Consider the following 26,516-nt stretch of genomic DNA (forward strand, 5'->3'; position numbering starts at 1 on the left):
GCAACCAAGCTAGATGGCATTATATTATCTCTTGTGCTTTTAATTATTTTGTTTTTATTGAATTTTCTGCCAATGTTATATATTCTCTGTGGGTACTGGAAATAATATAAAGCTTGCAAAATACCCCATTAAAAGGCTAAGGAGAAGGCCAATTTGAGGTTCTTTTTGCCTGACTCTGTTCTTTTTTCAGTGGCTTATAACCCAAGAGCTATTGTGCAAGGTGTCTTTCTTCCCTGTGCAGATGTTCCCTCTATTCCTTTTCAGTCAACATGTTTCCTGGTCTTACATAACCTCAGCTAACACCGTGCTGGGAATAGTTATAATCCTTCCCTTGAGAAGGCTCTGTTGCCTACAATGAGGAAAATTCTTAATGACCACTTTACTCAATACTTGCAATATGTTTTAATATGATTACTGATATGAAAGTTTAATAAGCAATATCCTGGTTAATTTATTAATTTCCCTCAATTTTCACGTTCTCAATATTCATGACCTTTCTATTCATAAAAGTACTTTTCTTTTTTTCAGTGCCCAGGTGCCATGGCACATTCTCTGTATCTCGGGCTGCATAATGGGAATGTTCAAGTGACACCTCCTGCCTGGCTGGCTGATAATTAAAATGCCAGACAACATAGTGGCAAGGGCTTTAGAAATATTTATGTGAGATAAATTATTAATTTATATTCTATTCAAGACAGTTTCAATACGATAAACATTTACTTATCTTGATAATTAGATAAGGTGGTCTGTCGTGTAAATTATGCCATAGGTTTTCTTCTGATTTTTTTTCCCCCATGAGATTTTCAGCTAACTGAATAAATTCACTCTACATTTAAGAGCCTGCGGAATTTGGACCATATTTTTAAAAATTCCAGTTTAAATAGTGAAGAGCACATAAATAACCAAAATGAAAAAGACTCAACAAAACAGCTAAAACTCTTTTTGTGCTCACCAGTTAGCCACTTGTTATTGAAAATGTCTGAGGTAAAAAGAATCTGCTTTGGGACTATGGCTCACAGATGAGACTTTTAAGTAAATAATTGAGAACAGTGTTCTCATTCTCTGGGGCAATATGTGGAGGCAGCACTGGCCACCTTGTTGGTTTGAGACTTTATCTTCACTTAGGCAAATGAAACAGAAGCAATAGTATATTTCACCAGCCCCTTAAAATACAAACATTGTGTCTCATTCACTTCAGAAATGATGCTGATGAGCAGTCATTTACAAAGATGCTTTGTCTTGATTTTTCTTAGAGGTGGGTTCATTTCCCTATAAGTTTGTCCAACATGTGAAAAGCGTAGGGGAAGGAACTCCACAATTTCTGTGTGGGGAAAAAATAAAGTCAACCAAGCCAAACAAGAGATAAGTAAAAGACCTCTATGCTTTGGAAGAATTTTTTTTTTATTGATTAGGAATGAACAACTTACTATTTTGAACCTGGTCCATTAGAACAATAGTTTTTGTTATGTAAGATCCTTACACTATTTTTGCATGTAAGATCCTTACTATAATGTACTTCACTTGGAAAAATAATTTCACAGAAGAATACTTTTAGTAATTTTGCCTTTGAGATACTGTAAGTATAATTATAGTAGCCAGCATAAAGAATATATCCATGCAGACCCTAAAATCCCTCCAAATTTGGTAGTCTGAGAGTTATTAAAATGCTAAAGTTGCTTATGCTAGAGAGAAGAAAGGAGAGAAGGGGTGTGTGTGGGGGGAACCACCTTATCCCGTATGTGCAGAATTTGTTATTAAAGAAAGCTCAGGAAACATCACTCTTAGTGTCTTATTGGTATTGATTTTAAATCCACTTCCATCTTGCTTTTAATACATATTAATTTGGAGATTTTAGGACAAATTCCTTATTAACATTTCAAGTTGCTTAATGCAAGTGGAAAGTAGGATAACTTAAGGCAGAACTGACTTTTAATTTCAAAAAGAGAATCTGTACGTAGATTGTATAACATTTTCTGGAAGACAAATGTCTCTTGCTTCTAAAAGCCTGATAAGAAATCTGGATTTTCTTACATTCATTTTACCAAGATAGTATTTTCACATACATGTTCTACTGTTTTCTTTCTTTGGGCATGCGTGCACACAGACACTTACTAGCATTTCTTTTAGCTTCATTGTATGGCATGTTTTATTCTTATTTGCAAAGACTTCTCTAATCCAAGCAGCATGACACCCATGTTGCAGAACTATCATGTGGCATACTACTCGTAGATTTCTTATAAATTGTCTTATGTGATATTTTATTTTATTTTAAGATTTTATTTATTTATTCATGAAAGACACAGACAGAGAGAGGCAGAGACACAGGCAGAGGGAGAAGCAGGCTCCATGCAGGGAGCCTGATGTGGGACTCGATCCCGGGACTCCAGGATCATGCGCCGGGCCGAAGGCAGGCGCTAAACCACTGAACCACCTAGGGATCCCCTTATCTGATATTTTAAGTGGTGATTACCTCCTTGGAGTGCTGATAGTTGTGTGATGCACATTCTTGTGACATTTGCTTCACTACATTATAATGTAATTGCTTATTTTTTTAAATTGCCTACCTTACCCTGAAGATTTCTGGCCAACCAGAGACTGTGTATTCTTCTTCCATCCAACACCTCTTTATATTTAAGTTATATTTAACAAATCTGAGTGTGTTCTTTGCATTAATATTCCCCTCAGTGGAAATGTCTTTGGCATCTACTTTTTACCATTTTGGGTTGCCCTAGGTATTCTAAGACACAGAGGTTAACAGAGCTAGAATTAGCTCTTCCTAGATGATAATCCCAGACTCTGGTTTCATACTACCCTGAGAAGAGATGCCCTGAGTCAGAAGTGTAAAGTGATGTCTCTGTGTGATAATCTAACAAGAGTGCAGAATTGAAGTGGTTTAGCTTTTACCCAAAGTACTTATGTGTTCCAGCCCTTTTCTTGAGTAGATACTACTTTTCTCTAGACTTGTCAACATTTTCCTTTTCCTTGTGAGTTCTCTACCATCAGAGCACATGAAAACACTAACTTCCTATTTAAAGCTTTCTATATGGATGAGTCACATATTCAAAAATTATCTGAGCCTATACATGGCATTCTCTGATGTGTGCTCTGATCACTCACCAGATGTGACTCTATTTCCATTGCTTTTAATGGTAGGATTAGAGCTTCCACCAGAAGGGCATCTCAGAAAAAAGGTTTGGGTGCCCTCAGGACCATATACAAGGATACCAATTATGTATGTGGATTGAGAAGCCATCAGAGGGTTAACACAAGTTATAGCCATTTGCTTTGTGTCTTTCTCCCTGCCCCCCCCCCCTTTTTTTTTTTTTTTTTAACCATGAGAAACATCTATATTGAAAACAGTGGCCGGTCACACAGAAATTCAGCCAAACTTTTTTTTTAAGTCGATGTAAATCTCCCATGCTGTTTAAATGTCGGAACTAAATTTACCAAACTTGGCAGATTTGTAAAGCTGAGCAGGACTGCCAAGTGTTCCCAGTTTCAAGCAGAGAGAGTTCTAACAGTTCCTGAAATACTTGTAGGAGGCACCTGGTGGTAACTGCAGTTTCACAAGCCTTCCGAGCGCCTACCTTGCTAGCTGGCATCTCTGTATGCTGACGATTATTACAGTGATGATAAAGTGTCAGAATAGAACAGTCCAGAATAAGGCACAGCCCTGGAAGGCAAGCACATTCCCACAAAATCTTCCTGCTGGAGAACCCTCAGCAATTAGACTGAGGTTCTTGACATCACAGCCAGCTGGTACACTAAACAAAGGGGGAGGGGGAGAGATGATGGAAACCATAGACATACCTGCAGATATGACTTGGCCTGTTTTTGTTTTTTTCTTGTTTTTTTTTTCCATTTAATCAGGGATTGTTGTCTGAGATTTTGCGTAAGGAAGAAGACCCTCGGACAGCCTCTCAGTCTCTTTTAGTAAACCTGAGGGCCATGCAGAATTTCCTCAATCTGCCAGAAGTGGAGCGGGATCGCATATACCAGGACGAGAGAGAGCGGAGCATGAACCCCAATGTGAGCATGGTCTCGTCAGCCTCTAGCAGTCCCAGCTCCTCCCGAACCCCTCAGGTGAGATATTTGCTCCACTGACTTTTCACTCTTGGCCTTGGAAACCTCTTGCCTTTATTGATACTGTATTTCTCTCAAAAACTAAGAGATGTAACTCAAGGATTCCTTTATTCACTGATCATATTGGTCAGAGAATGTAAAGCTCTGACCGTGTAATAGTGGTTATCCTTTACTGTGTCATACGGTATTTCTGTCCCTTTAGAAAAATACCATTTTTTCTCATAGAAAGGGCAGGAGTGGGTGGATGGATAGGCCCTAGAATGTTTACACACATCTGCTTAGTTATCTAAGACAGGGTCGGGGGATTTGAGTTGAAACTGAGTTTGCATAGCAAGAACACTGCTTTTCCTTAAACTGTTTATTTATTTGGATACTGGGTGAGGGTTGGGGGCAGGGGACAAATAGAGTAATCCAAGCTCTTCTTTATGCAATCTGAAAAAGACAAAATGGGGAAGAAATCTGTGCATGGTAGAAGCATTCACATGCAGTGGCTGGATGAGATTTGTTCGGGAGATCATTCAACGATCCTTCAGAACACAGACGTGGAAAGTAGGCCTTAATGATTTTCCTTCCTAGGGTGATCCTTCCTGCAGAACACGATGACTCAGCTTTCCTTCCCTCCTTTTTCCACTCTTTAAAAGCATTCGGATCTGGTCTTCCTGCAATGCGTACATCTAGTGATGCCATGTGCTTCAGAGGTCCTAACTAAAGGGTCAAGCTCTCGAGTCAGCTAAGCGACTTTTCTAGTTCACATCTGAGCCCATTCATTTGTAGCCTACTTTCGATTTCCCCCAAACTTTTACTAGTCAGTAGATTTATGATAAAGCCATCTCATTCACTTTTGCTAGGATGGCTGCAAGTTATGTCTCAAAACAATTATTTAATAAGGTACACATTTGTATGATTTCAAAAAATAGGTACTTTGAAATCAAAGGGTTCTGTTGAATTTTTTTGTTGTTTTTTGTTTTTGTTTTTGTTTTTTTGCATAGATATGATTTTGGTATTATGAGTGTTTTCTGGTAACTTCCAAGGAACTGATTAAACATAGAATCAGAATTTTATTCTAGTAGAAATATTTGAGCTTTTTCAAGTATATCCATTTTTTTCATACACCATAACTTTTTTCTTTTTCTTTTTCTTTTTTTGCTCTGCAGTAGATTTTTAATTGAAGATCATTTTCTGTCATGCAGTGCCAAATTGTGATACTTACACTCTAGTCTTTGGTGAATTATGGGTTTTAGTTACTGTTAAACCAAAAATAAGTCTCTTGACTGCTTACTTTGGATGAGTGTAACCAAGCTTTTTTCTTTTTATTTATTTTTTTAAAAATCTTGAGGCATACATATTGAGCTATTGAGCTGGACAAGTTGTTAATTTGCACTAATATTTACTTCTATTAAATTCACCAATATTTTTGCCACTTTTGAAGCCCATTAAATCATTACAGAGTCCAGCCATGCTTCATGGCTGTTTAACCAACTCTTCTCAGAAAGTCACTTTTGCTTGTTAGAAAATAACTCAAGTCTGGGTGGTGAATTTTCTGCTTCTTTGTAATATTTTTCTAGTGTGATTATTTCTTAGACACCTTTTTTCAAGACATGATAGCTTTCAGAGCCAGACTAATTTACCAGGGAAAACAATCAGAGTCAGTATTTTGCTTTATGGAATAGCAAAAAAAAATCTCATCTAGAAAATTCCTAGGGAGAAGTGCCCTTTATGGACAAGAAGAACAGGGAAATTGATCATTTAATTTCACAATTTTGAGATTTCTGAAAATAAATAAAAATTCCTTTTCTCAAAATATATTTGAGAATACAGTCATGGAAGTGGCATGTGTACATCGTCTGGAACTTTCTTTTTCTCTTAGTTAAACATTGAGGAAAGGAAGCTATTAAAGTTTTAAAAGCATTTTCGGATTATCTATGACTCAAACTTCTTTACATACGTATCTTAGTAGTAAAGATCTTTAGTAAAGCTTTCATTGTGAGAACAAATGTTAGAGGAGTACCCACTGATAAGGCTTTTAGTTGGAGTAAGCATTCTAGAACACCCAGGCAGCCTCCTGTTGGTTAGGGAATATTTCCCAGACCCCATCAACAATTTATTATTGGTTCAAAACAAATGGAAGAAATTTAAAATGTTATATTAAACCTTCAGAGTCCCTTCTCATATTCTTTGAGTTGGCCAGCATTTCTTGATGTACTTAATAACAATAAAACAACAGTGTAAATATAAGAATGATAATTTATTGAGCACTTACTATGTATCAGGTATTGTAAGCATTTTGCATGAATTCAATCATCACCATTTTGTGTTGTTATTCCCATTTTATAGATAGGAAAATGGGTTTTTAGTGAGTTAAATAATTTGTGTGGGTTCGCACAACTGAGTGATAAAGCTAGGATTTGAACTCTGGTTGTTTCAGTCACAAGGCGTGGGCTCCTGACCATATATAATGGTGCCCTGAGGGGTTTTGTTTTAGCCCTGGGGGATCTAGAGAAGATTTGGCTAGTCAAATAAGATGAGACAGTCAATGAGGCTAATGAAGAAATTTCAATTGAGAAAGGCAGAAGTGATATGCTAAAATATGCACTTACCAGAAAAAGCACTGTGGATTAACTAGAAATTTTGAGAAGAAAAAGGAGTTTCAAGAAAGAAAGAAAGAAAGGAAAGAAGGAAGGAAGGAAGGAAAGAAAGAAAGAAAAAGAAAGAAGAAAGAAAATTGAATTATTATGGGAAGACCCCAAACTAGAAGGCAAGAAGGTACTTGTAAAAACAGCACCCAGCCTAAAGTAGAGATTTTGGAGGTAGGTTAGCACAGTGCCCCAAACCCAATGCTCTGGGGCTGGAAACACTTGAGTTCAGATCATGGTTCCTTCACCTGCTGCTGCATGTTCTTCCAGCAAGTTAAGTATCCTCTTTTCAGTTGTCTTCTTCAGTAAAATGAAAATAATAAAGTCTGATTTATTGGGTTCCTCGAAGAATTAAATAACAAAAGTAAAACACTGGAGTGCCTGGCAAATAAAAAAGTATACTGCATACATTGTAGTAATTATTATTTTTTAGTAATTAGAAAATAGTGGGAGACATGGAGAGAGGAGAATGTAAAAGTCAGTGAGCACTCTTAGGAATTAAAGCCTTCATAGAAACTTTCGATGTTAATGCCAGCTTCAGGATGCTACTGAGCATGATCCCAGTGCCCAGACTACATGCTGTCTTTCTCCAAGTCTGAATGCTGCTTGATTCAGGGCATCCGTAGAAGGAAAGTAATGATTTGGTGACCACTGCCTTGGTTTGGGATTCTAGGGTAAGTGGAGACCAGAAAATACCCAGTTTAGTTCAAATCAGCCAGGTGCTCAGGAACCAAAAATCGGTGGCTTCTCCTGGAGTCCTGCTGCCAGGGGCTCTGAGAAGACTTCCCACCAGAGTAAATGCTGCTGAGAGTCTTTTGGATCCTGGAGATGCAAGTGTTTTTGGGTTTATCTTAACCCAAGAAGTACAGACACCTTCTATATTGTCCTTCATTTGTCTCTGAAGCTGATGGGAAATCATTCAATTAAAACGAGCACAGCAGAATACATAAAACCACAATATGAGTTTAAGGAAATGAAAACGGCACATCAAAGGCATTCTGAAGCCTAGTTTTATGAAATGAAATTTTGTTTCATTTCCACTGATTTCCTAGGTGAAATTAGGTGACTGTCTGGGTAGCATAATGATGATAATGATGGGAAACCATACATACTCAAATGACATATGTAAAGCTTTAATAAAGAATGAGAGAGACTCAGGGGAGTGCATTAAATTGAGTAATAATTTATTATTTAGAGACCTCTACCCATTTACTCATTTTTTCTGGAAGAATTGGCTCTTCCTCCAAGGTGTGCCATTTTTAGAAAGAAAAAGGTAACTGTGTGTTCTGCATGCTTGTTTTACAGTTAGGTGATCTCTTACAGTTTGGTGCCTAGAGTTGCCATCCTACCTGTGAACTGTCTAGGATACTGTGAAGAAAAGCACACAGGGTTGACAGGACTCTGCATGTCCTATAGGAATGCACTGCAATTATTTCCAATCACAATTAACCCGATTAGAATAATGGACAGGAAGTGTCCCTTTGTAGCTAATGCAGTTTGGCATCAGCTGACTGAAATCCTTTGATAATTTCTGCACAGATGGCTGGGCTGAATGCAGCACTTTTTAAATTATTATTTTCATGGTCTCTTGGTAGGCCAAAACCTCGACACCGACAACAGACCTCCCCATTAAGGTGGACGGCGCCAACGTCAACATCACAGCTGCCATTTATGATGAGATCCAACAGGAGATGAAAAGGGCCAAGGTGTCTCAAGCCCTGTTTGCCAAAGTGGCTGCAAATAAAAGTCAGGTGAGTGGTTTTTTAAAAGAGCGAAAGCGAGGGCTGGAATTAGACCATTCTCCTCCTCCCACCAATAAAAATACATCTGTTCCTATAATAATAATAACAATAATAATCCCTAGGGAACCTGTCGTGTTCTGCCTTTTGCTCTACGGTTTGCTTTTATTCCCATTGGAGTTCAAAATACAGACTAAGTTGAAACCCAGATTTTTTTTCTTTTAGGGATTTTTTTTTTCTAGAAGGAATCAGCCTTGAATGGTTTCTCTCATAATTCTAAGCACTGCTATGTATCCCCTTTCTTTCTTTCCCCCTCTCTCTTTTTCATATTTGAGCAAAACTTAGCATGTACAAAATAGCATCTTCCTGAGACCCAGTTGGAATCTTGTCTTATCCCCTCTCATATTCCCACCAGGGGAACTGCTGACTTTGTTATAATAACCTCTTTTCACCAGCCCCAGAGACACCTTGCCATGTCAGGTGTTTCTTTTATGTGTAAAATACAGTTGTTTTTTCCAGGAGAAAATACATGTGGGGGAGGGGGTCCCAGAATGAGTGCTAAAATTGATAACAGAAAAACATAGAAGCTTATCCAGTACAGTTTCTCAGTGCCGGGATTGTGGGGAATGGAATGCTCCAGGGAAAAGGGTAAGCAGATGCTTCGGTTTTTTATTTCTGAAAGCAGCAACAGTTGATGGGAGCCACTATCTGTCTCAATTCGTTTAAAGGGATAACTACTACCCTATCCTAGAATGCGTTAGGTTGAGGTGCTGACTTATTTATCCCTAGGATGAATAATTATCCAGTGCAGGGTGGAGGAAACAAAAGTTAGCTGAAGCATAATTTTGAGAGTCCTTTGATTCGGAGCTTGATTTCCTCTGTGGCCTTGCATGACAAATGTTTCCATCCCACATATGTAAATGGTAAAATGGTCCAGCATCTCCTTAACAGATCTTCTGTTGTGTGCTGAAAAGAAAGGGAGTTACTGAATATTGTATTTCTATTAAGCACGAAGGGTTTTCAATGAAAATTAAATTATCATTTTAAAAATGGTAGATAGCTAAATATTGTTTTTAGACTAATTACATTGTTTTGGGAATAGCCTTTTTTACCGATAGTTTTGCAGGAACCTTACTTATTTTTCAGATGTTGATAAACAGAAAGGAGTAGAATATCAAGGAATTTTGAAGAAAATTGGAATATTCGTCTCCCTTTCAGTGTAGTAATTTTTCCTGGTTATTCTTACTCTTCGCTCATCAATGAAATCATTGAAATACAGTTTGCTAAGATACGATGTCCAACCATCGTATGAAATACATGAAAAGAAAACACCATAGAGCCTTCTTAAACTGTTAAATGCATAAAATCCCATGTACCACATGGCAAAATATAATGAGAGTTGGAGCTGTTAAACGAATAAAGCTGTTAAATGCATAATGCCACTTGGCAAAACTACTGTGCATTTAATGGTTTTCCACTGTGTAATAAAGGACATATGTGGTAAATGTGCAGTGAGTATAAAGCTACACAATTGATTTTGCAAACCTACCCCTTGGTCGTGACTTGACGTAAATATCAAAGTTTCACTCACTTCTTTCATAAGCAGCTTTAAAGAAAACCTGAAGCCCATAGTCTAAGAGCTTGATTCAGACTGCCTGTAATCTTTCTGTTGACTTGGCACTATGGCTTTTGGAAATGGTGATGCCTCCAGCCTCCCAAAATAATTCAGGTGGCTGATTGAAAGCTGTATCTGCCAGTTGGCATAAGCTTGGCTCGCCAAATTTTTGATGCCTCCTGAAGAGGTAGCCTCGATTTCATGGAATCTGGAGGAAAATGTAGTTCTGAGAATTAATAAGTTGAAGGGTAAGATTGAGCCTTAGTTGGGGTAAGGTGCTTTGAGGTTTTACCTTTTTTCATTGGGACAGTGATCTCATTCTCATTTATGAGTGGGGGGCCTTCTTGTAGATAGATAGCTGACTGGACTGGCAAATCAAGTGGGGAGATTTTAAGAAATGGTACCCCCAAACAAAGTGAACCTGATAGTTTCAAAGGCAATTTAACATAAGACATTCACTCCCTCATGAATGTACCAGCATTTACCTCATAAAGAGCATATTTTGTGAAATTAGTTGCATGATTTGGTACGTTGCATATGTATTTGGCATGTATCCATAAGGTGTGTGTGTGAGTGTGGCCAAAATACTTAGCCTCTCCAAGCTGCAGTGGGAAGTGTCGTGTCTGCACCCTCTTTATTGGATTATGAAGACAGAGAATATGAAGATTTTCTCTCCTTTCCTGCATTCCCTTTCTTCCCTCTCTCTGTGGTTTTTTTTTTTTTTTTTTTTTTTTTGAGGAAGCAGAAGTTCTTGTGAGTGAGGCAGAAGAATAGCAAGGGCTCTCTGTTCTCTTGGATGTGAAATCAGAAGAACATTTAATTAGGAACTGTTGTGACCTGGGGTAGGTTGGGCATCTTGAAGACCCAGTTCAGATATGCATAGCAGCTCCTGCGCTTCCATTTTAAATTTCTTTTAAAATAGAAACAAGCCTTCCATTAAACTCATCCACTCTTTGGTGTGAATCGTTGCCATCAGCTATTAAGAATAATACCTAAAACTTTGTGTTAGGCAAGCTTCGAATGGGAGTTAGAAGGAAAAAAGAAAGGAAAATTTTAGAGAGATTAGGGTGGTGGGTCAGGATGGTCCTTGTGACCTGTAAGTGTTTAGGGACACGGTGGGAGGAGAGCTTCAGAGAAGGAGTCGAGAGGATGACAGCTTTGTGCAGTTTCGTCTCTGGTCCCATTAGTGACAGTATACTGCTGGAGTGTGTGTGTGTGTGTGTGTGTGTGTGTGTGTGTGTTTCCATAGTGTGTAAGTCAGTTACATCAGGATGCATTTATAGCCCTCTGTCCAGTGCAGCTCTAGCTCCTTCCTTATGCATGGCCAGTCTCTCATCCCGGTGCACTGCACGTCTCCTATCTGCCCTTGCCTTTTTCTCCCATGAAGAGAAGGAGCCAAAGAAGGAAAAGCAGAAGGCAAGAATAAGAGGAAAAGGTATGCTTATGCATATCTGTTTGTTTCACCTTTCACGTTCCCTTCATTTCAGTTTAGGACCAGTGTGTATGTGTGTGTATTGTGTACGCGTGTGAATTCTGAGGATAATCTTTTTTTTTCTCTCTCTCTTCAGAATATTCAGATTGTTGATGGTCTTCATAGGAGAGAATACACCATAGTTGGTGATTGTTATGTGAACTACAAGTCTTTAGTTGGCGGGTCCTTAGCAGGAGCCATAATTTAAAGTCATACAGGACATTTTTTTTTTTAAGATTTTATTTATTTGTGATAGACATAGAGAGAGAGAAAGAGGCAGAGACACGGGAGGAGGGAGAAGCAGGCTCCATGCAGGGAGCCCAACGTGGGACTCGATCCTGGGACTTCAGGATCACACCCTGGGCCAAAGGCAGGCGCCAAACCGCTGAGCCACCCGGGGATCCCCCATACAGGACATTTTCTACATCACTTCAGTATGACCCTTACCTACAAAGGGCCACCAGGGAATGGACGCGCCAGAGTGCAGACTGAGAGGCTTAGGGACTCCTTGTTCCTCCACAGCTTCTCATCATCTCTGTTCCCCTTAGCCTCTATGGGGTTGCTTTCCCCCTTCCTCCCCTACTGTGGCTTATCACACAGAATCTGGGAGATGGAAATCCAGAGAGAGGAAGCACAGTGGCCTGCTGCACTCCTCCAGGACTGGCCGTGTGCTTTGTGAAGCATCTTCAGCCACATTTCTTCCTCTTGACACCTTTTTCCTTTCCCCAGAAACGAATTCATTGTTTCTCTCATATGCTGACCTCTTCTTGTTTTTACAGTCTACAGTACTTCACATCATAGAATGCTGCTGATGATCTAAAGTTGGTGGGCTTTTCTGCAAGGAGAGTACATCTTTCCTTATTATTTATGTACCCAAAGCCCCAACCCTAAATAGGTGACTGCCTTCTCTTACTCTGTTTGGGTGAGAATAGAGTAGGTAAACAGGAAGGGGCTTATTTCAATTTCTTTTCTCCCTTGTCCCCATTTAAAAAAATAAAACAAAAGCCGACAAACGAACAAAAACTCTAAAAGGGCACTGGGTTTGTTTCCCCTTTTTTTGGTGGTGGTGATGGGGGGAGTGCTTTCTGTATTTAGAAAAGTAGAGGAAGGCTGACACATGGCAAAAAGGAGAGATCTGTAACCTGGTTTTAAAATCTCAGATGCTGGTGATGACAGGGCCAACCCCAGAGGAAGTCATCCAGGAATAGATAGGGACCCGGGGGCTCTTTGGTGAGATGACATAGCATGTCCTTACCTCCACCAAGATTTAAAGACTCTGGAGTTCCCCTCCTTGCTACACACTTTCCCAATGCCACAAGCTGCAGGAGCTAGCACTAGAATCAGGGGTAAGAGAGTCCTTATTCCTCCTGCACAAAGAAATTTGAGAGGGAGCCATAATTCTGATCCCACTGCAGCTGGGGAAGATGAGTTTCTGGGCTCCAGGACACAAGTCTGAAATCCTTTTCCCCATCAAAGCTGTGTTCTCCATGGTGATTGGGTTTCAGTGTGTTCTACGCTTCATGTACATTAGGATTAAGTAGATTTTGTGTTCTGACCTTTATTCCTTCCTTATCACTTATGTTTACATCAAAAAAAATGTATTCCGTGTTCCTACTGACTTAATAAATTGTATTCCTAAGTAGAAGGCTACCTATGCTTTAGATGTAGATTGCAAACTCAGATTTTATGAACTTCCTTCCCTATCATAAAATCTTTTCTTATAGATGCTCTGATTTGTTTAACAGGCTGAATGATTTAAAATATGCAGCTCTTCATGGCAGGTCCTTTTAAAATAAAGTGGAAACAAAGGAAAGACAGACAACTTTATATAAAGAAAAATAATGGATATATTATTTGGTTTGTTTCTTTTATTGCTCTTTGCTTTTGGAGGTTGTTTTTTTTTTTTTTTTTTTAAGATTTTATTTATTTAGTCATGAGAGACCACAGAGAGAGAGAGAGAGGCAGAGACACAGGCAGAGGGAGAAGCAGGCTCCATGCAGGGAGCCCAACATGGGACTCGATCCCGGTCTCCAGGATCAGGCCCTGGACTGAAGGCGGCGCTAAACCGCTGAGCCACCCAGGCTGCCCTGGAGTTTTTAATCACATTCAGTATATGTGCTAACAAGTTTCCTTCATTTGGTCATGGGTTACCACATTAATCTTTACTTTTGTGTCTCTTAAAAATGCCCCAGGCAGAATTTAGTTGTACATATTTCTTTTTTTAAAGAAGTAACCTGTATTTTATGGTTATTACTTAAATGACCAAGTAATTTTCATTTTTGAAAATTTAGGAAATGAAGAAAAGTTTAAAGGTAAAAACATTAATCACCTGTAAGTCTACAGTGCAGAGATAGTTACTGTTCACATTTTAGAGTCCTTCTAACACGTAGTGTGTGTGTATGGATGTGCACGTGTGTTTATACCCTAATTGAAATCATAGTGCACAACACATAATTATAAGACAAGCTAAAACTATTTTTTTTATGGCCAACTTTTCATGTAGGAAAGTAAATTTACAAAGTATAAAATATTGCCTTTTATCTCATTATTAGTTTCTTAGCCTTTGGAAAATATCACACAAAGATCAAGGTTTTGCCACTTTGCTCAAAAAGATGTCTGACATTTATCTTATATTATTATGTTCCCTTTATGGAAATGGCTCTATTAGAACTGGGATAGCTCAGGCTATTGGAAGTCGATATTTGGCTGCCCCATCTCCCTGGTATAAGAAGTGACAGGCAGCAGTAGCTATGTGATACTGTGTGTAAGATGAGTCGGGTGGTCTCAGTCCCAACTGAGATGATTTTGCGTTTGCTCTCATGTTCAGCAGGTAAGGCCAGCTAATGAGGCATGCAGCCTTGCCTGAGTAGCTGCCTCTTCCTGCTGGGCAGGTTTCTTTATAATGGCATCATACTGACAGCCTATCAAGGAGCAGTTTCTACTTTTGTCAATTGGGACATGTTTACTACAAGTTCAGGGCTAGCCACTAAATTCAAGCGAAAAAAATTAATATATGTACACTACAATTACCCTTTGAAAAAAGTTATCATGCCAAGTAGTGAAGAAATTAGATTTCTCAACATCCCCAAATGCCAGACTAAAGTAGGCAGTCAACACGATGTTTAAGCATCAAATTGAGCCCTTCATTCTCTGCCTTTTTTTTTCTCAGCATCATCTCAAAAGATTACATTCTGTTGAGAGATTATCAGCAGAAATTCCCTCAAGATCTCAGTTTTTATATCAACCTTATAGTGAGAAATTGGGTTCTTTTTACTGTCCCTACAATTAATTATGTTAATGTTTCATGCCCTAAAACTAGCTTTTAAGAGAGCCCTTAATTAGATATGGATGAAGATTAATCACAGAGTTCTATGCAGTTTTTAAAATATCAAATACCTTTACCTATACCTCAAGTTTTCGTATTGGCTTTAAGCACATTTTTATATCCACCGCAGAGATCCTCAAGTTACATTATTTACCTGTTGATGACATGGCACCTTTGGAAACTTACATGTGAAGCAAATGAGTTTGACATAGTAAAACTATTTCTCCAAGCCCTCCCAGCCCTCTTACAAAGAGCACATTGGGTTAAACAGGGTTCTTATAGGTGGAGAATGTTGGTACCTATGAAGAGTTCCTATCACTTTGCTGTGGAAACTGTTGGATTATCTTCCTTCCACAGAGCAGAGACCAGGGTGAGGGAAGCTGGTGCAAATTTTAAGAAGGCAGAAGCTTTCAGAGCCACAATCATTAAATTTTGCACATTAGTTGGTTGCTTGCCTCACTTGGGTCCCAGCTCTGATCTTTTTTTTTTTTAAAAAAAAAGTCTCATTCATAGTTTCCTGCTGTGTCTGGATTTTTTCCCCCCTACACTTCTAAGTTCTTGAGGCAGTTTGTGAAATATATAGCATTATGTCACAGGTATGTGGAATTTGGACCTGAAGTCAGGAACTGGAAATATTTGGTTGTTCTCTGCTTGATGTTTCAACTTAGCACATTTTGCTGTGAATACCTTTCTAGTATTTAAGTGGAGAAGTATAGGATTTGAGATTCATTCATCTTTTTGATAAACATGGATGGCTTTTTCAGCTGCATGTTCCCACTTATGCATGTATGTATCTGTGTATATATTTGTATAAAATCATACCAGATCTCCACATTATTATGTAGCTATGTTTATCCCATATATCTTTGGAAAGAAGGGCAACAAGATTTTATGAAATCCCCTCTTGTCTTGAGCCATCCATAACAGAAGTTAAGGAGTTGTTCTGAAATAAAATTTTCATTACGCTCAATTACAGATTCAATCTTTACAAACACATCCATAGAAATGTGAGAGACATGCCCAGAGACAGCTGAAAATTGGTCCCCGTGAAAATAGTTTAGAACTTAGTGTATAGTCTTGAAAAAATACAAAAAGAAGCAGATCATTTTTACTTAACACGTTCAAGGTATAAAATAATTAACCTTGAACTGTAACCAAATGCTTAGCACAGACCCTTTTCAGGTTTAGATGACCTCCTCGTCAGAGTCACTGAAGCCCTTGACAAGTCTCCCTTGCAGTTAGCGTTTTATCCATTTCAGTTTTCTTGATTAGGTTATCTTGAATCATTAGGGGGTTTATTTATTTTAATAGACACTTATTGGATTCATGAAAAGAGAATTTGGTGACTAAGAAACAAGAGCTGAATATTATCTGGCTCATTTCACACTTCAGAAGAGTCTCAACCAGCTGAAGAGAAATCCTTTCACAGTTACAAAAGTTTGTTTGGGGACTTTATGTGCTTCCATTTAGAAAGCGACTGTCTGTGGTTAATAATATGAATTTTCTTTTGAGACACTCAGAAAACATTTCCTTTTGGTTACATATGCTGACATTTTCTGTATTGAGGATGTGGGTGAGTAAATGGCCTTTTACATTTCTGTGCAAGAAGCTTTGAGTCATTCTCCTGAAGAACTGTTCATTTGCTTACTGATTCATTCATTGGAGTTCCTAGAGGGGCAAAGGGGGTGGAGGTTACTTACTATTTGTAGATTGAATTCACTTATCAGCTCCGTGTTAGGCACATTGAGAAGCACATTACAACATAACGACTGAGAAGGCCCCGCCTTCAAGGCAAGTAAACCTTACCTAACAGGAACAGTTATTTATTCTGTCTCTCTCTTTGTAGCTCAGACTAGGCTATAAACTTGTTTATTGCTAAGCAACTCTTGGTTTTTATTTATTCTGAAATATTATAGAAACTAGGAAATTTGTGACCGACATAGAACTTAATTTTTTATTTATTTATTTATCTATCTATTTATTTATTTATTTACTTACTTATTTATTTATTAAGGAGGAAAACATGGGGCCTGGGAGAAGTTTGCGTCATTACCAGTGTCCTGGGGTAGGAAAACAAGTAACTTAGTACGCAGTGACATTTCAGTACCACGGACAGGAACTCTTGCCTTCCCATTTGCTTCCCCTCCCCCATCACTTAAGGGTAAGGTTTGGAGCTTATGGGATTCAAAGTCATCTCTACTGGGGTTCAAACTCAAACTCTGGTCATATTATCATTTTGTGAAAGACCTCCCTGGTTATTTGGAAAGCTATTTGGAGGCTGAGAATGCAAACTGGAGAATTCTCCAGTTTGGAGAATATCGCTCAGCTATTGTCTACTTGAAAATTTTAAACCTTTAAAATTTCTATAACTGAAATAATAATACTGCCCTTTCTGAATCATTTTTAATCCAGGAAAGCTATAAAAAAATCTCATATGAATGACAACACACACAGAAAAGAAAATGGTTAAAATGATGAGAACAGATTTTTTAAAAAAGAGATTGGGGTTTACAATACATGTCATTTTTTTTTGTTAGAGTGAAAACTCCTATTGGGTGAACCATATGAGGTATGTACTTTACCATTACCAGGCCATTGTGGGTCCTGATATGCTGTGAAAGAAAAAATATATATAAACACACACACACGTGTGTGTGTGTGTATAGGCTAGGATAACTGGTGTTCTTGACTTTATCATAGTCTTTTCCCTAAGGACTTCTTGTTAGGAAGGAATGAGGGAAGAAGGAAGAGAAAGCAAAGCAAAGAAAAAAGAAGGAAAAATTAATTCCTTGTTATATCACTTAAAAGTCTTCTATAGCTCCCAAGGCCCATAGGATTAAGATGAAATTTCTTTGCATATTATTCTTTCTAACCTGAGCCCACCTCTTTCTAGACTGCATTAGCTAACAAAGTTGTTTCTCATTCCTAAATAATTCCAATTATTTATGATAATTTTCTAAATCTCTGCATTTGCTAATAATATTATCTCTGCTTGGAACATGCTTCTGATCACATCCCTTCCCTATGTGGTGAAATCCATCTTTATGTTTCAAGATCCACCTTATATGTCATTCTCTATTGTGATATTTTTCCTGAGCTTCATTGTCAGAATACTCACTTCCATGCTGGTGATCTCAACTAACCTGGTTAGTAAAAATAATCAAGACAAATGATATATGTAACATACCAGCACATTGCATGGCACATAATAGATGGGTGCTGAATACAAAATTACAAACTGAATTAATGTTCTGACAGACTTATCACTATTTTTTATATATTATATATAATGCATGAATATATAATGTAAATTAGATCACTCCATTTTTTAAAAAAATCATATTTGTGCATTAGAGATGGGAAAACAAGTCTCAGAACGTTGACAGGGTTCCTTCTGAGAAACAGTTCCCCTCTCCAACTATAACTCTGAATTTGAGGCTGCAAAACATTCCAGTAGGCTCATTTTTATGTACTCAGATAATTTCAGTTAAATCTAATGAACATTTATTCAGGATCTTTTGTGTGTAAGGAACTGCAGCGCTGTGAAAATGTTGAAACGAGTAAGAAACCAACCCTTTCCTTCCACCCTCATCAAGAACCGACCATTCCAATGGGGATGTGCATACATGCCCCCGTGTAATAATAATCATCATCAAATCACAGAAGAGCATAAGCAAAATGCTTTGGAGTCATGCAGGAGTGAGCAAACAGTTCTTTCAGATCAGGTGAGACCATGTCAGCTGAGCTTTGGAATATAGCTTCTCAGGGGGGACAGAAGGTTGTGTATGAGACATTTCAGCCAAGGGAGTAAGTAACATGAGCAATATTAGTTGTGCTCAAACACTTGTTACTCACTTAGCTTCAGTTCACCCGTACTAAAATAGTTAGACTGACTATATGAATATTCAACCAACCTTTGGTTAAAACTAAAGAGAAATCACAGATGGGTAGGCACATACCGCACGGTTCATGCATGGAGATGGGAATACCAACCAAATTCAGGGTCTGTAACTCACAATGGCTGGAGCACAAAGTCAGCAGAGGAATTGATGAGAGACAAAACCATGAAAGAAAAACAGGAGCAAATTGTGGTTCTTATTATGCCTTTTTAATGCTTTTGAATTGGGAATGAGGGGTATCTTATTTAGGTAAATCTTTAATAAAACTGTCAACTTACTAGAAGATCAAGGTTATCATTCATCTTTTGAAAAGAAATAATGGCACATTTCTTCAAGTCATAAAGAATCCTAATACATTTGCAACATGATTTGCTTTGTAAATTTAGATTGACATGCAACTTTTCAGGAACACATGGATTGTGTGAGTGTTGCCTCACCTGCATAGTTGGAAAGTATGGTCAGAATTGTTTTTTCATCTGAAGGAAACATATTTGTTTAAGGGGCTGATTAGATGATTAAAATGAGATATTTTTAGATATTATTTACTTACACACTGAATGCTTGGGAACACTTTAACCATTGATTGCAAGAATGCAGCCTTTAAACTTATATTCCCTCTCTAGGTTCAGAGGTTGAAGGCAAAAGAGTTTCAATCATTAATTCCCTGACATCATTACACTTAGACTCCGTGTATATTTTTTTCGATGTAAGTTTAGGTGTTCTTTGTATTTTTTTTAACATTTTTTATTTTTAACAAATTTCAGACTCCCAGAAATGTTGCAAAATAGTACAGTGTCTATATATCCCTCACTTAACTTTCTCTCACCTTATATCACCACAGTGCGGTTATCAAGACCAGCAAATTAACATTGCTTTAATACGCTAACTAAACTAAAAAGTTTCTTCTAATCTCAGTAGTCTTTCCACTATTGACCATTTTCTGTGCCAAGGTCCCATCCAGAGACCACACTGCAGTTAGTGATTATTTCTCTTTACTTTTCTGCAGTCTGTGACTGGGTCTTTCTTCCTCCTCCTCTTTCTCCTCCTCCGTCTCCTCCTTTTTTTTTTTTTTTTTTTTTTTGGCTGGTATCATAAATTTATTTTTTATTGGTGTTCAATTTGTCAACATACAGAATAACACCCAGTGCTCATCCTGTCAAGTGCCCACCCTAGTGCCCACCACCCAGTCACATCTCCTCCTTTTTTTAAATGACAATGCCACTTTTGAAGAATACTGTTATGCGGGGATCCCTGGGTGGCTCAGAGGTTGGGCGCCTGCCTTCGGCCCAGGGAGTGATCCTGGAGTCCCGGGATCGAGTCCCACATGGAGCTCCCTGCATGGAGCCTGCTTCTCCCTCTGTCTGCATCTCTGCCTCTCTCCCTCTGTGTCTCTCATGAATAAATAAATAAAATCTTAAAAAAAAAAAAAAAGAAGAATACCGATACGCTATTTTGTTGAACATCTCTCAATTTGGGTTTGTCGTGATTCAACTGAGGTTATGCTTTTTTGGCAAGACTGCCGCAGAGACTGGGCTGTGTTCGTTCTTTGCAGTGCCTGAAACCACAGGGTTTGTGATGTGCGTATGTTATCACTGGTGATGTTGCCCTCAATCCCTTGGTCAAGGTGGCTTCTTTGTACTTTAACCCTGATGGGTAATTATCATCTGCTATTTCTGACAAATAACAAGGTAAACAGACCGTGGAATGTGGCGCTAGAAAGAGAACTTGGAAACCATCTTTTGTAAACCCTTCCTTTAACGGTTATATTCCAGAAGCTGTAAGAAGGGAACCACTTGCCCAAAGGTAACCCAGTCACTTAATGTCAGAGCAGGAACTTAGCAGTTAGGTTTCAAGGCTCCGTGTTGAATACCCTCTGAGCTTCCTGGCTGTAACTCACTTAGCCTCAGTTTTACCATACTGGAAAGGCTAAACTGACTATATGAAGATTCAGCTAACCTTTGATCGAAACTTACAGCCAGACTAAAAGAGCAGTCGCAGAGAGGTCTATACCCCATGGTTCATGGCGCCTGCTCACAGAGCTGACCAAGGCGGGAAATCAGATAAACTTCTGTATCAGCATTTCTGAAATAAAGATAATTCTCCTGGAATTCTCCACATAACACGCAGGGAACAACAACAAAAAACCTACTTGAGATTTTTAACAGAAAAAGGAGATTTGTTTATTAATAATTCATGAGTTCCCATTGAACATGCACGACAGAAACAGTGCTATTCAATAGAGAATACTGTCATCTGTCACTGTTTTATTTGACATTTACACTTTTTTTTTCCTGATACTGCAAAACTTTCTTGGACGGCATGCAAAAATTATATAAATGAAAAAAATCCCAATGTGGGGACTCTCTATCTCTTCTGTGGTGGGTTCACTCACATACATGTGTGTTCATGCAGCAACATGGCACTTTCTCACACGTTCATTAGCCCCCAAACAAGCTAATAAGAGACCCCATTGAGAAAACAGATAAGCATCCCAAATGGGCTGGTGGAAGGACCCTGTGAATAAAAAGATGGAGGGTGAGAGGGGAAGTAGGTGGGGTAGAAGAATAGATTTCTGGAAGGTAAGCATACAAATACGTGGAATGAGCAGTGAGAGCAAAAGGAAAGTAAATTATGGCTGTCGTGAAGAAAACCAACAAACATACATTGCCATGTGAAATGCAAAATAAATATTTATAAATGGCATCACGGGAGCACCACTGGTAGGGAATATCGACATTTAGTGGAAGAGCAAGTTAGAGTTTGGAGCACCTTGCAATTTTGTGCTACTGTAAGGCTCTTGACAATCTTTCTGCTCTGTAGGTTAGTTATTATTTATAAAAATCACAGAACCAGCTGATACATTCATAAGCTAATTATTGAAGCAGCTGGGTACACATGGTGCAATATGTCCAAGGCTGTGAAGTATCACAGATTTCTTGGGGCCTGCTGTGGTGGGGGTGCACTGTTGAAGGCTCCATCCCTTAATCTGATCAGCCAAGCAAACACTTTGTGGGGAAACTAGATTAATAACCCTCTAAATACCATGAATGTGCTTCATCTTCAAAACCGGGTTCCCTTAAACATGCTATTAGCTCAGCTCCATCAGGGATTTGAGGAAGTTCTCTGGTGCCCTAAGAACAGGGTCTTGTTGGCTACCTCCCTGTGCCAGAAATTAATTTGGTTTGCTTATGTCTGCACACATGATCACACTTGTGTCTAATCTGCTCCCTAATAGCTTCAAGGTCAGGACCTTGCATGTCAGTGGGCAAATTGAGCACCACACTTCTTAAAGACTGAATGGCAGACAGCACCCAGTCCATAACGAGGCCTGTAGTTTGTTCTAAGTGATTGTAATGAGTGCAGATTATAACAGCGCATATAAATCAAACGCGGCAATGGATGTTGTGCGAGACATTCCGGGTATCATAAGTGGAGATACCACTCAGCTGTCACCTGCCTCCTTTCAAGCTGCAGCTTCCCACAATGCAGTTCACTCCTCGAGCGGAACAGCAGGTGCTGTCCTCCTGAAGGTCTGGGCATCTCAGAACTTCATCTTTTAACAGACGTAGGTTTTTGTTTTTATTTTCTGTTAAGTGATTGGTCTCTGCTCTAGCTTCCCCCAGGAGATGTTAAACATACCTGTTTGAAACATTTGAAAGAGTTCAGTTGGAGACTTATTCAGATCTGTGAAAAGATAGAGAAAGAGGAGCTTATTTTTCCACAGCTGGTTTATTTTCCATCTCAAGAAGTCTTTTCCTTTGTACAAAGAAACCCTTGAGGAAACACTTTGGGACGGGGAGATTTTTTTTTTTTTTTAATATCATTTATTTTCTGATGAGGCTAAAAAATGTGATTGTCTTCAGTTTTCATATAGGTTGCACCTTGAAAAGCAGCATTTACCTATCTCTCAGTTGACTTGAAAAAAAAGTCTATGAAAATGCTTGGAAAAAACATTTCCAAGCAAATGATTCGATATCTTGTTTTCATTCTTCCTAACCCTCTAACTCTCCCCAGCTCCCAGTTTATTGCAAGAAAAGATCAGGTCTGCGCAAATGTGGCCTCTCACTTGTAAAAACAAGGCAGTGTTGTGTTACAGATTAGTTTATAAATCCCCAGTGGCTTCACAGTTCAGTGCCTACAGCTGCTGCAGATGGGCCTGGGTTTTTGTCTCTTCGCGGTGCTGCAGCCGGCAGTTGAAGGAGAAAATGGAATGATCAGGTTATTAACATGGAGGCCGCGAGGAAGAGGCTGCACAATGAGAACAGCTGGTGTTGCTGTCTTGGCTGATGCAGCGGAGATAATCAAATCTTGCCTTTTTTTGGGTAAAGGCAGAAGACACAGTGGAGAGTTAGACAAACAACAGCTTATGATATTATATGGGGTTTTTATAATGCATGTCAGGAACTTTCATTGGCTTACAAGTTAGGATATAAAATTCGTTGAGAGTTGGGGATTTAATTTTTACAAAGTTATTTGTATTTATTTATGCACCTTTTTAGAAAAATTCTTACTCCTTTGCAAGACGCGTGATGTGGGACAGTTCTTGTTTTTAAAATTAGCGATGTAGCTTGGAAGTGATGGGTTAGAAAGCTACTGGGTAAAATATTTTGACATGAGTCAGTGAGCGATGTTGACAGCATCCTCTGTATTATTTTCATATAATCCATCATTATTTGCATTACATTTTCTTTCTCGTGCAGTTTCAAGCGAGAGAACATCCGGATGCCAGAGTTGGGAGGCACATTTGCAGGTGTGACCCGGCCAACTGCCTACCTTCCTGCAGGTGTGGCCGTGGTGGGAAAGGGATGGTTAACAGGGCCTAAAGCCCAAGGCATAAAGAGATGGAGCAAACATACAACATTTTCATGATAGCTAAGGTGGTGGTTTTTATTTTGTGAAGTTACTAATAATTCTAAGACTATCTCCTTTCTAGAGAGTTCAATGTTGTTTACACTCAGACATTTTCCTCCTTTAGAATTCACTATGTTGTAATACATATTTGTTCATTTTCAGTCTTCTCTTTGGATGGAAACTATCCAACTGGGTAATTTTAAAAAATTGTAGCTGAGCAACATAGTTTACTTTTTTTTTTTTTTTTCAGAGAATTGGATAACTGTCATCTTGCTTGAGTATGTTTTACAAAGGGGCCTGTAAATTCATTGAGAACGTGTTCAGTAGGGAGGATGATAAGGTCATTAACAAGCGTGAAAACTCTTGGGCATTGGTGTAACCACTTCTGTGGTCACTGGTTGGTTTTCAGAGTTGCCAGGCTATTGCAGTATCTTCTTGGGTTGGTAGGAATAATTCTGACAGAAAAATAGGCAACCCTGGGATGACAATGGACTTCAGCCCAGCCATGCTCTGCTGCCCTGAATCCTACAGATTAACCCAGGTGACCTTGTCTCTCTCTCTCTCTCTCTAGGGCTGGTTGTGCGAACTGCTCCGCTGGAAGGAGAACCCCAGCCCAGAGAACCGCACCCTCTGGGAGAACCTCTGTACCATCCGTCGCTTCCTAAACCTTCCCCAGCATGAGAGGGATGTGATCTATGAGGAAGAGTCAAGACATCACCATAGCGAGCGCATGCAACATGTGGTCCAGCTTCCCCCTGAGCCAGTGCAGGTCAGCGTCCCCTTCCTCCCCTAACCTGAGCACAGCTTTTGATGCCAGCAACTGTCAAGGGTCAGAGGGGCACACCACACCACCTCCCATTGAAAGGTGTCTCATGCCATGTCTTCAACGACAGCGGACCCTGTTCTCACTGTGGGCACATCATGTGTGTGCATGAGCGTGTGTGTGTGTGTATGTGCACACACGTGCACATGTTCACTTGGAGAAAAATGAGTGAGAGTCAAATCCAAAGGCAGCCGCTTTCCTGAGTGTCTTACTTGTGGGATTGTGAAACCAGAGCACTTGTGGAGGATTAAATCTCCCAATCAGAAAACATAGTTCATAGTTTCCATCATTTTCTACAGAAAAAACTCTGAAGTCGCTAATAAATTAATCTAAAATCCCTGAAGGAATGTTTGATTTGGCTGAGGAAAAGAAATATCCACAGGAGCTAGAGAATACCGTTGAACTAAACTGAATCTTTGAGATACATTACGATAGGTTCTTAGAATTTTAAGATGAGTGCTTGCTGGTTTTGGTTTCCTGTCTTTCAGAAATCTGTGTTCATTTGGGTTGCATGTTTTGTTTGGTTAGTGTTTGCTCTCATTGAGAGAAGTAGTATTTTTCTGAAAGCAATTGAGTTTAGCTTCTGGGTCTTGTATTAGTCTAAAATCAGTGACTTTCAGGAAGAAATATTAATTAGGTTAATATCCCAAATTTTGACCTCTGAGAGTTTGCCCTCAAATTTTTTGATAGGTTTTGAGATTTGTCACACTGTCCAATATCAGCAGTCCCAGCTACCACCAAAGAGGACCCTGCAGGGCTTCTGTCTGAACCTCCTTTTGTGTAGCAAGAAAGAAGCAGGAATCATGCATGTGTGCATGTGTGTGAAGAATGGAAGAGAAGATGAGGAGAATGAAGGAAGGGTCGGGTGCATTTCTTGATCAAGATATCAAAGGAGAGGTAGTGAAGGACTTGGCAAAATGTTCTTCCCTGAGGTTTCCTTGTCTCCTTTCACTTCCATCTCATCCCACATGCCTGGGGGAGAAGCCAGAAGTCAACGGGTCCATTATATCACTTATCATCCACATACTGACATCTCAGTCAGTGCTTTCATGCTGTCATTGGTCAGTTTCCAAAGTCACAGAGTGAATTGCCCAAATGATTAGACTCATGAAATCATACAGCTAGAAGCAATCTTTTAACATGGTCACAGTGAACTCAGAGTGGGTGGGTGATAAGAGTACACAGCTAAGCGGTGGAGCCCACTGTCCTGGTCCTGGACTTGTGGTAAGGGCAACTCCTTTCCCAGAGGTGAGCCCCAGGACTTACCCTTCATAGCCCACCTTCCTGCTTCCCTCTCCTGTCCTTTCCTGGCTGGGGCCTCATCCAAACACGAGGGCACCTTCCTACAGATAATTAGACAAACATGCTAAGTCACAAAGAGCAGTGTTTTTAGATTTTGAAATTTAGTAGAAATTAGTAGAATTAGTAGAATTTAAAGAGGGAGCTAGTACAGGTTTGTCAAGTTTCTCTTTCTTTGTTTCTTTAATAAAACAAAACCTTCCTCTCCTTATGTTCTGTTTTTTGTTTTTTTTTTTAAGATTATTTATTTATTTATTTATGAGAGACACAGAGAGAGAGAGAGGGGCAGAGACAGGCAGAAGGAGAAGCAGGCTCCATGCAGGGAGCCCAATGTGGGACTCAGTCCCTGGACTGCAGGATCGCGCCCTGAGCTGAAGGCAGATGCTCAACCGCTGAGCCACCCAGGTGTCCCACATCAAGCTTTTCTTTTGGAGAAGACATTGATTTGAAAAATTTGAGGGGAGCTCCAAGTTACTATCCATATCATTTCCTAAAATAAAATACTTTTTAATATCAACAAATTAATGAAAAGGATAGGCTGAGACAAAAGATCTTATAAACTATATAAATTCACTCAGAAGAAAAACTCACTGTCACTCTTGTTTTTCTTGTTTTGATGTGAACTAGTCAAAACCTCTGTGTTGAACCAGTACAGGCAACGACTACCTTCAGCGAACCACCAACTTTGTGTGGACCTTGCATTCATGGTCCATCTTAATTCACCTAGGTGAAGTGGAAATAGAACAGGAATGAAAAACTGATTTATTGTAGACGTTTA

The 26,516-nt window shown here is 39.1% G+C and overlaps 2 protein-coding genes across 25 annotated transcripts in view; one reads left to right on the plus strand and one right to left on the minus strand.

Moving 5' to 3' along the window:
- The window catches only part of SATB2 (SATB homeobox 2), a 289,211-nt gene that overhangs the window by 227,758 nt on the left and 34,937 nt on the right, over positions 1-26,516 (plus strand). For all 6 annotated transcript variants that reach the window (XM_077885433.1, XM_077885436.1, XM_077885434.1 and 3 more), the window contains 3 exons: positions 3,871-4,083; positions 8,312-8,467; positions 24,188-24,385. In XM_077885433.1, coding sequence (XP_077741559.1) covers positions 3,871-4,083; positions 8,312-8,467; positions 24,188-24,385 — 567 coding nt within the window. The remainder of the gene's footprint in view (positions 1-3,870; positions 4,084-8,311; positions 8,468-24,187; positions 24,386-26,516) is intronic.
- Positions 9,105-26,516, minus strand: part of LOC144306121 (uncharacterized) — a 34,627-nt gene continuing 17,215 nt past the window's right edge. For 2 of the 19 annotated variants that reach the window (XM_077885438.1, XM_077885439.1), the window contains 3 exons: positions 26,330-26,461; positions 22,405-22,449; positions 9,105-9,421 (listed from right to left, as the gene is read on the minus strand). In XM_077885438.1, the coding sequence (XP_077741564.1) occupies positions 9,231-9,421; positions 22,405-22,449; positions 26,330-26,461 (368 nt within the window). In that variant the 3' untranslated portion in view covers positions 9,105-9,230. Of the gene's footprint in view, positions 9,422-15,879; positions 16,535-18,825; positions 18,888-20,210; positions 22,450-25,705; positions 25,783-26,329; positions 26,462-26,516 lie in introns of those variants that run through there. The other 17 variants (XR_013373144.1, XR_013373145.1, XM_077885443.1 and 14 more) reach the window with 17 other exon arrangements.

Source organism: Canis aureus, chromosome 36, assembly GCF_053574225.1.
Source record: "Canis aureus isolate CA01 chromosome 36, VMU_Caureus_v.1.0, whole genome shotgun sequence".
NCBI classification, from domain to species: Eukaryota; Metazoa; Chordata; class Mammalia; order Carnivora; family Canidae; genus Canis; species Canis aureus.